The sequence below is a fragment of the Syngnathus leptorhynchus genome, chromosome 9 (genome assembly GCF_054491065.1).
Source record: "Syngnathus leptorhynchus isolate UIUO chromosome 9, UIUO_Slep, whole genome shotgun sequence".
NCBI lineage: Eukaryota > Metazoa > Chordata > Actinopteri > Syngnathiformes > Syngnathidae > Syngnathus > Syngnathus leptorhynchus.
The window spans coordinates 3226613-3238169 of NC_141203.1; the positions used below are offsets into that span (position 1 = coordinate 3226613).

General features: G+C 43.0%; 1 protein-coding gene across 1 annotated transcript; it reads left to right on the forward strand.

The window, feature by feature from the left end:
- Nucleotides 1–2136: 2136 nt before the first annotated feature.
- On the forward strand, nt 2137–10649 carry inpp4aa (inositol polyphosphate-4-phosphatase type I Aa). The gene is made up of 23 exons (XM_085921192.1): nt 2137–2266; nt 2355–2399; nt 2768–2886; nt 2954–3070; nt 3161–3240; nt 3320–3437; nt 4519–4609; nt 4686–4833; nt 5159–5289; nt 5483–5587; nt 5729–5837; nt 5926–5943; nt 6018–6198; nt 6359–6628; nt 6709–6856; nt 8027–8059; nt 8601–8773; nt 8846–8969; nt 9487–9754; nt 9926–10023; nt 10102–10214; nt 10296–10450; nt 10517–10649. Exons 1-23 carry the CDS (start codon nt 2137–2139, stop codon nt 10647–10649), a joined length of 2907 nt encoding a protein of 968 aa, XP_085777318.1.
- Nucleotides 10650–11557: the final 908 nt, after the last annotated feature.

An 11557-nucleotide genomic window follows, 5' to 3' on the forward strand; every position in this document is an offset into this window, starting at 1 on the left:
TCAGTCAGTGATGAAATTAGCATCTTGTGAATAAGTTACCACGAAGTCCATCATTCTCCACTATTGTTGTTTGCTGGCATGTCTGGTTCCAACTAATGCATTCAAAGCAACATGATGTTTTTCAGGTTGACTTGTTTTCTTTCACTCAACTCTCACTCTACATTTGCTTTCCTCATATTTGTGGTGGGGTCGCCTAATGAGCGACATAATGGAGAAGCTCGCCACATGCATCTGAGGATGGTGGTGGTTGTCAAACATGTGTCACCACAATGATCTATGACTCCCTGGATCGTTGTACCAAACCGACTGTGACACTCCTACAGAGCATCCCACCGTGTCTCGGGCAGTTTTATTCCCCCCCTAACAACATTCACATTTTCACACACACAGGCTATATGAGGTATAGAGCAGCTGTAATGCCTTTCTCATCTATGACTGAGCAGAAGAGCAGCATGCAGCATGTGTGGGACTGGGCGGGTGACGTCAAAACAGACTCATATGTAAAAACAGAGCGCCATGGCGGATGCTCTTACACATGAACACACAATGACATACGCACGTACTCAAACACACACGCACACGCATGGTTAAAGCGCTTCTGTATTTGTTGGTGTAAAGTCACATCATCATCTACTGTATATTGACTGATGTTATGTATTACAGGACACTAATTTAGACTTATGATGTGTTTTTTTAAACTTACCTCAGAGGATTTTACAATTAATTATATACATATGCTTTTATTTACCGGTTAGACAGTGTAGACCAGGGGTGGCCAATACGTCGATTGCGATCGACCGGTCGATCGCCAAGCCACGACTGATCGACCGCGGGGAAATTAAAATGTTGTTGTTGGGTTTTTTTTTTTTGGGGGGGGGGGGGTTCGCACTTGATGCGTGTGCAAACAACACAACACAAACACGCGAGCTCGCGAGTTCCCTCCAATTGTCAAAACAGCCCGAGTATGGCGATGTACGAGCCATGGTCGGCGTTTTGAACGCACCGCAGCTTTGGAAAGTCACGGGTAGTTTATATACCGCCAAATAAATCCGACATTTGAGTGTCTGGAAAAAAAAAACATTTTAATATCCTGCGATCGACCAGTAGTGGCTTGGCGATCGACTGGTCGATCGCGATCGACGTATTGGCCACCCCTGGTGTAGACAATAACCATTTTTATGACTCACTCCATTACTCATTTTGTAATATATTTTCCCCAATTCTTTTGAAATAGTTTTTTAAGGAATTCTTTTACGTTTGTTTACGAAATTTTACAAATATTATGATTAGCATTTTATTTAAATTTTTACCCATCCTCCAATGTAGTCAATGGTCAATGTAGTATTTTTATACTTATTATCAGCCTTTTTATTCTTCTTCTTATTATTATTATTATTATTATTATTATTATTATTATTATTATTATTATTATTATTATTATTATCAGTAGTAGTAGTAGTAGTAGTAGTAGTAGTAGTAGTAGTAGTGGTGGTGGTGGTACCTTGCAATGATGCTTTTTAAAATTACAATTTATTTTATGACCTTTAAAAACTTCTCTTCAGACTTCAATCTCAGAAATATTTATAATATTTCCCATCTCACCTAAGGTTGTAGGTGGAGATGGAACCCCAGTGTTACATTATTTCCCATTCCCAGGTAACTAGCAACTGGTCATGTAGTATTGGGAAAAATATCGGGACACACCTCACTTATGTTTTGATTAATTCTATGCTTCCAATTTTATGAGCACAGTTTGTGGAATAAAAATGTTCCACCTTTTAACATGAGCAGATTGAGCAGGGGTATTTTTAGTCGTGTGAAAGTTCACACTGGGAAAGGTTTGCCACTGCCTAGATTTGCGCATCAACAGAGTCGGTGCATGGAAGCAGATAATTGTGTCAATTTAAATGCAGCCAGCTGGGTGAGAGGATGATGTCAGCATCATTATCATCAGTGTCTGTGTCATCTGTCTCCATGGCAACATCAGACTAACCCCCACTCCTCTTCCTGTTTGCCTTTCATTAGTGACTCATACGTAACTGCTGAGGTCATCGCACAAGGAGTCCATATCGCAAGGGAAGTTCAGGTTGAAGGTTCACTTGAAATTTCTTCAGGGTCTTTACCAAAACAAAAAGGATGCATCCTCAGCCGCGACGTGACCCGTCCATGTCTGGGAAAGAGCGCAGCCCCCGTCACAGGCCTTGGTCAGTCTACCGGGCCAACACGTTTGATCTTTCATCGGAGATGATGGGGCTGGCTCTGTCAGGTAACCATGTGACCGTATCCGTGGTAACACCGCTCCATTTATGATGAAAAGTTATTCCAATCGAGCTCTCCTTCTCTTCGGTCTACAGGCAACAGTCAGGACCCGGACGAGCCAGTGTTAGAGTTCAGTTTGGGTAAGAATGTGTTTTGGAGATGGACTTTTGACATCACATGAACTTAGACTTCACAAATCCAGTATTTTGTTTCATTTATGAAAGGAGCCAGTGACCAGTGACTTGCTTGAAACTGGGACCAAATCACGAGGGGATCACTCACAAAACGATTCAAAATCCCTTGAATTGGCCTTGTACTCTCCGAGACCATATGATCAAATAGCTTAGAAATTTGGAACTTATTCTAGATTTGCACCAGAGGATTTTCGATAGCTCAAACTGGGTCCAGAACAGTTAGATCTTACTTAACCAACAACATTACAAATGGTATTCATGTAAAAGCAGAGCAAAGAATTAGTGACTGCTCTACAACTTCCTGTTTCCTCCAGTCTGCAGCGAGCTGGTCACACCCACTGTGGACCGTAAGCCCAGCAGCTTCGTGGCCGTCAGCTGCACCACTCCTCCCCAAGCCTTCTGGACCAAACACTCTCAAACAGAAATTATTGAGGTACACAAACTCTTCCTTCCTTGCTCCTCTTTAGGACAACATAGACCTTCTTCCATGTTGCCTGCAGGGGACAAGTAACCCCATCTTCTTGAGCAGCGTGGCCTTCTTCCAGGACTCTCTAATCACTCAGCAGACGCAGGTCAAGCTCTCTGTCTATGATGTGAAGGATCGCTCCCAGGGCACTGTAAGTCACATCCGGATTTTTTTGTGTCACGATCAAACCAAACCGTTTCGTGAACTCTCTGAAATACCACTTGTGCCTTCTGTCAAACAGATGTACTTGCTCGGCTCTGCCATATTTTCTTTGAAGGAGCTCCTGCAGGACAAACACCATCGTCTACACCTGGCTCTCAGGTAGCCCATCTCAGTGTTTTCTTCCTTTCAAGTGACCCCCATCTGGACTGGGGATCCTGCTCATTGAGTTTACTTCCAGGTCGGCCGAGAATGAGCGAGTGGGGAACCTCACAGTCATCGCCTGGCAGATTGAGGAGAAAGATGAGCAGAAAGCTTCGGTTGCCAAACTACAGCGAGGAGACACTGTTAACGGAAGGGTGAGTGGAATTGCTGGTAGACTATGGATATTGCCTTTTTAAAAAACAGTCAATATCCAGGAGTGGCAAGTAACAAAGTAGAAGTACCTTGTTAATGTTTTTCAGGCGACTGAAAATGACATCACAGTGCCTAACGGCTCAGCTTGTGAATATCACATGATTAAACTCAGAAAACAGGTGAGCTGCGATTGGTCATTACCTGAGCCATGATTAGCTGTCATGTCATTTTCAGTCACCGGCAAGTGGCAAAATGGCCGCCCACTGAGATGGATAAAAACGGGTCGATTTTAATTTTTAATTCATATTCCACAACTGTAATATTATTCAGAATGTTTTGTTTGGACAAGTGGAGGTGCAAAATGAACAAAATTGAATTGACTTACGCTTTAAGAAACTTATTTGATGTTGTCGGCAACAAGAATCCTTTGTGCTGAATGTCTTGTCTTGTGCCAGCCTAAAAATCATGTTTCTTAACAGTGTTCAATACTTAATACCTAATCTGAAAAAAACTCATTATTCTTTTTTAGTTGTTAATCATTACCGACTTCAACATTTTTTGTTATTCACTAAACAATGTGAGCAAAGCTTTGTGACCAAGTTGTTTCAATAGGTAAAAACCAAGCCAATGCTAGCTGGCTCTCTAGCACTATTTTATCACTTTGAGCAATAAGGTAAGAGAAAGAGGGTTATTTTGCTTGCTGACAATTTTTCTTCTGCCAAGTTATCAAGTATCATATATACATTAATTTATTATCTTTTTTTTTCTTTTGTACTTAAATGCATTTCAGTGTCTTTTGTTTGCACTATTGTATCACTATGAGCAATAAGTTAAGAGAAAGAGAGTTATTTTGCTTGCTGACAATTTTTCTTCTGCCAAGTTATCAAGTATCATATATACATTAATTTATTATCTTTTTTTTTCTTTTGTACTTAAATGCATTTCAGTGTCTTTTGTTTTCCTAAAATGGTAGGGTATTTAGAAAGTATCTATACTTCTGCCGACATCGAGTGTGTAAATACTTTGCCTCAGTATGTTGAAATGAAAAGTCATATAGGAGATAACAATGGGATCCGGTTTTAGATGGTTCTTCCAGTCGACGAAAGCCTGACTGAATCTAAAGGTATCAAGTCCAAGTCTTCGTCCCTGTGTAAAGATCCCCTGCTGAAAGCTGGTGAGTATCATCAGAGAGCATCCGAACTTCAAGAAAGTTTTTCTGGTGTCACACCGATGTTTCCGGTCATTACCAGTGTTCGGAGGTGTCATGTCGCACACGTACCGTTTCCCCACGACGGACGGCAACCATCTCCGTGTCCTCGAGCAGATGGCTGAGAGCGTGCTCTCCCTGCACATCCCTCGACAGTTTGTGAAGTTGCTTCTGGAAGAAGATGCTGTCAGGTAACATTGACAGATTTGAATGGTATTAATAATTGTCAGCTAGAACACTAAATAGTAGAACAAAGAATCCAGCCATAGTGCACATACAGTAAACTGCTCAGGGCCCTTTCCATGATATCTGGAGATTCGCTTCATTGTACTGAGCAGTCTGGATACACGTGTCTACCTGGTTCTACTTCACTTCCTCTTCTGTTTTCATCATCAATTTTCCAGAATCCTTCTGCAATATTCAATTGAGTGGTGATGATGTCTCTGAGTGTTATTAACGAATACAACTTCTGGTTGCATTTCATTTCCCTGAGACTGTCCACCTTTAACCTCACAGGTGTTGTGAACTGGAAGAACTGGGCGAGTTGTCTCCGTGCTGGGAGAACCTCAGGAGGCAGATCATCACTCAGTACCAGACCATCATCCTCACATATCAGGAGACCATTAGTGACCTGCATGAATACAAAGGTAAGAGCTACAAGTTCAATGTATAGCATATATAGGAGCACAACATTTAAGCAAAGCCACATTATTCTATACAGAAGAAAAAAACATTACAAAACTGCTTGGTCTTTTACGCTTCATGCTTTGGTAGGTGATAATGTTTTGGTTGGTAACTGAGTTCAAATGAAAATAAACAGTAGCATTTCTTCCCTTTTAGGACCTTCTTTTAAATCCAGCACACTGAAGGCTGAGCGGAAGTTGGAATTTATTCCGACAAATTTGCACATCCAGAGGATGAGAGTACAAGGAGATTCCGGCTATGGTAACTCACTCACTGCGGACCCAATGCTCAATCGAATGACATTTAGTAATTAAGGGCTGAGTATTATTATCTTGGTTAAGGTGGAACTATAACGTATTTAGTGTTGCTGTCACTGACCCTTGACCCGTGTCGTTCGATCAGACCACACGTATGATGTGGTGACTAACGGTGCACCCGCTGCACATCATCAAGGCTTTAAAGGCTGCGGCCTGAGGAAGTTCCTGCAAAAGCTTGAAGAGGCCAGACAACAGTAAGTAGTACGCATTTACTCCGCGCACCCACATTGAGTCATTAGAAATAAACATGGCACCCTTTTCCTGTTTTTTTTGCACTGCCAGCTCTTACGAGGAAGAAAGGTGAGACTGATGATCATGTCATTGGTGTGTTGTTGCCCCACATTTACCTCCCAAATCTAAACGGTTTTGCATAGTTCTGCCGGGCCGAGAGGAATGGCGTACCAGCCGCAGGATATCGTCAGAGCAAAGGAGCTGATCGGCCAAATTAACACGCTGAAGACCCAAGTCTGCTACTACATTGAGCGTCTGACGAGAGCGGCCAAGGAGCGCTCGGCCAACGCGCTGGAGAGAACTTTGGCTGTCCTCAAGGAGAAGGTGTGCAGAACAATGAGGATTTGGTCCTTTTGCAATGCTTTAGAGCGCCTCGTTGTGTTGGGGAAAAGCCCTGAATTGTGAGGCGCACGTGCCTCCGCTGTGCTGCCTCTTATTCAACATTTAAGTTTGATTGAACAATCTATCTGCTGGCTTTTTTCAGACTCGTCAGTTGGTGAGCGTATGCGACTCCAAGCTCTTGTCCTCGGCCATTATCGCCCTGGCCGCCGCCCGCCCGGCGTACGCCCTGCAAGGCACTCCGTCCCCTTCCTCATCCTCTCTCTCGCCTTCCTCGCGCTCGCCCTCGCGCTCGCCAGCTCACCACCCGTCGTCCCCTTCGAGGGCGGCTACCTCGCCCTCCCGCCTAGCCACCCCCCCGGAGACTATCGAGGGGATTAAAAACAAGCGAGCCTCCTTAAATGCGGAGGAGTGGGTACGAGAACGTCCATGAGCCCCCATGTGTGGACTTTGTGTCTTCTTTACGAACCTTTATCCTATGTAATGTGTGTGCAGGAGAAGGTGTGGCTGAATGTGGACAAGAGTCTAGAATGTGTCATCCAGAAGGTGGACAGGATGCTGCGAGGGGATCAGCTACAGAGCGACAGCAGCTCTGATGATGTGTTTGCATTGGCCTGTGAAGACACTACAAACAGCAAAAAAGGTCAACCTCTTATGTTGTCATAGTAGTTGAGGAGTCATTCACACATGTATTCCGCAGTTTTACTGCAAGAATGAAGTATCCATGGTAAACTAGCTGTACATGATTAACATAATACAGTGGTGCATTGACTTTATCATCAGCATTAAACTGAATGGAAATGGAAATACCAGCAATCTGTTCCAGTTCCACAAAAGCACCAACAGAAGAATTGAGCATTTGTTAAAATAAGAAACACTTGCACCAATGACATTTCCCTTGGTTTCTGTGCCTCGGCCACCGGGGTGCAGTGTCGATTCAAATTTGAAATGAGAGTGACTAAAAACAGCTTGATGCAAGCAATATGTATTGAAATGTTTATCATCGGCAGCATGGTATAGCACTGATTAGCATTTCCGCCTCACAGTTCAACGTGTGCGGGATCGATTCCAACTCTGGTTCTCCCTGTGTGGAGTTTGCATGTTCTCCCCGTGCCTATGTGTGTTTTCTCCGGGAACTCCGGTTTCCTCCCACATCCCAAAACATGCATGGTAGGCTGATTGAGGACACCAAATTGCCCCTAGGTGTGAGTGCGAGTGAGGATGGTTGTTTGTCTCTGTGTGACCTGCGATTGGTTGGCAACCGGTTCAGGGTGTCTGTCCCCTGCCAGCTAGCTGCCCGACGACTCCTGGGATAGGCTCCAGCATGCCCGTGACCTCCGTGGGGACAAAGTAGTCCAGAAAATGGATGGATGTTCATTGTCTGTTACTTGTTAGGATGTTTGTTGCCACTATTGAGTACATTTTTCACATTTCCTCCCAACACGTGACAAAAAAAACAGATGAGACACGGCACATATATTTGAAAGGTACCACTGGAATAACAAGTAATAACAGTGAAGCTGATTCATTTATTTAGCTGTTTTTGGCAGCAAACGGTGAAATGAAACAAGACACCAACCGTTCAGCTTTTGTTTCCTGCATTTAAATCTGAACAATCTATGCTGTTCAAATTGTCAGGTCGTAAGCTCTATATGGACTCTTTTTATGAATTAATTAATTCATTCATTCTCGGCACAGACAATGAAATTCATTCTGAAAAACAAATGGTCACATTTTGACCACATCTTCTGGCATACAGGAAAAGAAACACTTGAACAAACATGTGTTGACTCATACTCCCTCTCCCTGCTAGGGAGCAGTCCTGAGCGGGGAAAAACATCTCCAGGTAAGGCCTGAATCAGAACGATCAAGTTTACCTCTCCATCATGCATGATGTCACTCAAGATCTCCACATACTTACAGACTCTCAGTGGGTACAACGAAATTTACGGAGTCTGTCTTTGGAATTGTTGGAGGCATTTATTGAAAAAGAAGGGGCTATTCCAAACTATGGTGTGTTAAGAGGGAAACTCCAACATCAATAAATGAAATGCCCTCTATATACATTAATTTAATAACATTAACTATTGTTGCTGTGCTTGGGTATTTCCATGGATTTTGTAGGCATGGGGGCAGATTAGATTTTTCCACAGAGAGGTATAGAATAAATATACAATAGAATAATAATTATTATTATGTGAGTAACATTAACAAATACATAAAATGAGTGAGTGACAGACACCCCGGCTAAAAAGGTTCATAATTTCTCTTGGAGCATTTCAGAACAAACACCTAGAAACGCGACTAGGCGGGTTTGTCAGCAAACAATGAAGGATGGGTTGGAAAATAAGGTGTGGTATACCACAAACGTTGCCTCTTTCCCACAGGCGAGTGGGCCGAGGCCCTGCACCCTCTTCTCTCCACGTTGAGCGACCGCGCCTCACTAATGAGCGACAAAGCCAAGAAAGCCATGGTGTTCCTCCTCATGCAGGACAGTGCCCCCACCATCGCCATGAGCCTCACACTGCAGTACCGCCGCGACGTCGTCTTCTGCCAGACCGTCAGTTCTCTGCGGCCGCCTGCAACGGGATGAAGATGAAGATAATCATGATTTTTGCTGGTGTGCTTACAGCTAACAGCTCTTATCTGCGGCTTTGTCCTCAAGCTGAGGAACAGCCTGTGTGACTCGGGCTTCCTCAAGCAGCTCCACACCATCGGCCTATTGGTGCAGTATGAGAGCTTGCTCAGCACCCACGGTAATGTGTGAGTGTGCACGGACGTGTGCTTGCTTACCCTAATACACTTCTAAATTGTGAGGCGACGTGCTAACCAGTGCAGCATCGTGTCGACTATAATGAGGGTTATATTCTGTTCAATTAATGCAGGATTGTTCAACACACCAATGATAGATTTATGATTAAAATAGCCGACGTAACTCACACCCGTGGAGCCCCGATTTGTCGGTCTGCACTTCGATCAAATACACCAAAATAACGTTCGGCCGTTTGCATTTAGAATTAGACCTGCTTTTTTTTTTTTATCAGTGTCGAATTGACTTTCACTTTCTTTCAAATGCGCCAATGGGCAAGGATATGTCCAATGAGGCGTAACGTGTGACCAAATTCACTAACAAGCTGAACTAAACCATTGCTCCTGCAGGAAAATAACGATGCGCCCACTTTTACGCCAAGCGTAGATTATATTCTATCAATATATTGGCACGTGCGTCAGTGGTGAGACAGCTTTATATCCAATGTGTTTTGGCACCTTTAGGTGAGGAGCTTGCCATGTTGGAGGACATGAGCATTGGGGTGACCGACCTGAGGAACGTCACCTTTAAGATCACGCAAGCGAGTACGGTCTTCAGTCCGGACATGCTTCCTGTCATCACAGGAAACAGGAACGGCTTTAATGTCAGGGTCCCCATCCCTGCCGCCATTTTCGACAGTCTGCCGCGGGAAATCCAAAATGGCATGCTGCTGCGCGTGCAACCCGTCCTATTCAACGTAGGCATCAATGAGCAGCAAACGCTGGCTGAGAAGTAAGTTGATACAAATGATATATATTGTTATTAACAAGACAGAATTGCTATAGAAATGCAGATTTAATAGGAATTCAATCAAGTCCAGCAAGTTTTCATGTTAGAGTGGATGAAAAATATTGATTCATATGAGGATGAGATTTCATAGAATGATTGTTGGTGTGCGTGCAGGTTTGGTGACACATCTCTGCAGGACGTAATCAATATGGAGAGCATGGCTCGTCTCAGCTTGTACTACGACCACTTTAAAGAAGTCCTGCCGGAGGATTGTCAGTCTACTCTGCTTTAAAGCATCAAGACAGCAGTAAAAATGTCTCCCTCACCTCCGCTTTACGTTCTCCTCGTAGGTCTTCCTCGCTCACGTAGCACCACCAGTCTGCCCGATCTGCTCAAACAGCTCAGCCACAACGTCAACGCCAAAAAGAGCAAGAATGTGGAAATTTTGTGGCAGGCAGCAGAGGTAGACTGCTTAACAAGTTGTCACCCTCGGTGACCTCAACGCAGTCATATTTTGACCCCAAAATATACATGTTTGCTGCAGGCTTGCAGACGCCTGAACGGCGTGCGCTTCACAAGCTGCAAGAGTGCCAAGGACCGCACGGCGATGTCGTTGACACTGGAGCAGTGTCACATCCTGCAGCAGGAACATGCCTTGGCGCCCCAGGTCTTCTACCAGGCCCTGGATTGTATGCGCAGGTCAGTTACTCGCCAGATGCTTATCACTCATGCTAAGCCTTAACCCTAACCCACTCATTCTTGCAGTGAGGGCTGTAGACGGGAGAATACTATGAAGAACGTGGGATGTCGCAAATACGCCTTTAACTCACTCCAGCTCAAGGCCTTCCCCAAAGAATATCGCCCTCCGGAGGGCACGTACGGGAAAGTTGAATCGTAACCGGAGAAGAAAGATTGACAAATTTACAGCATACACACACGCACACACAGTGACAGTTGTTGTGTTTAGTCACCAATAAGGAGATTTCTTTATTTCCAAGTGCTATTGTAGATTGTTTTCTAGTCATTTCGCTTCCTTTCAGTTGAATTACAACAAAGAACTATTAGTGGCAAACTGAAGAAAAAAAAAACACTACAAGATTTGTAGTAATCATTTGAGAACAGTCAAGTATTATCCGGGTAAAAAATTAATACTTTGTTTTAAAATAAAAATTATTTTTATTCCACTTAACTCAAATTTTAACGAGCAAATTTCAAATTTCTCCTATTCTCGCAGTATTACAACTGTAACAATGAAGCTATAATTTATTTAAAAAATATTCTTAAATTTTCAATCTTGAAACTATCTTGAAAATGTGAAACTTTATTCTCATAATTATGAATTTAATCTAAAAAAAACAACAACTTTAGTCTTGTAAGATTGCCATAATTTTTTTCTAAAACCATTCTTGAAAATACAAATCAATATAACATTAATCTAAAAAATATATTACTTTATTATCATATTAAGACAAATTTTGAAAAATAAAACTTTATCCTTACAATATTACGACTTTAACCTTAAAAATACGACTTTTATGTCTTTTTTGAAAATATACAGCATAATTCTCAAAACAGTACAAATTTAATCTAAAGAAAATTAGACTGTATTCTCAGTTTTCTTTTTCCCGTCTCTGTGTTGAAATTAACAGGATGCGTCCTCGGAAGGCCGGTTTTACGGTTGCATGACTTCATTTCCGGGGCAACCCGATTGCAATTGCAATTGCTGTCGAAATGTATATGGTCCACAGATACTTGGTACATGAAGTGGAGCTTTTGAAGGCGTCCAAAGACCCAGCCTACCAATTG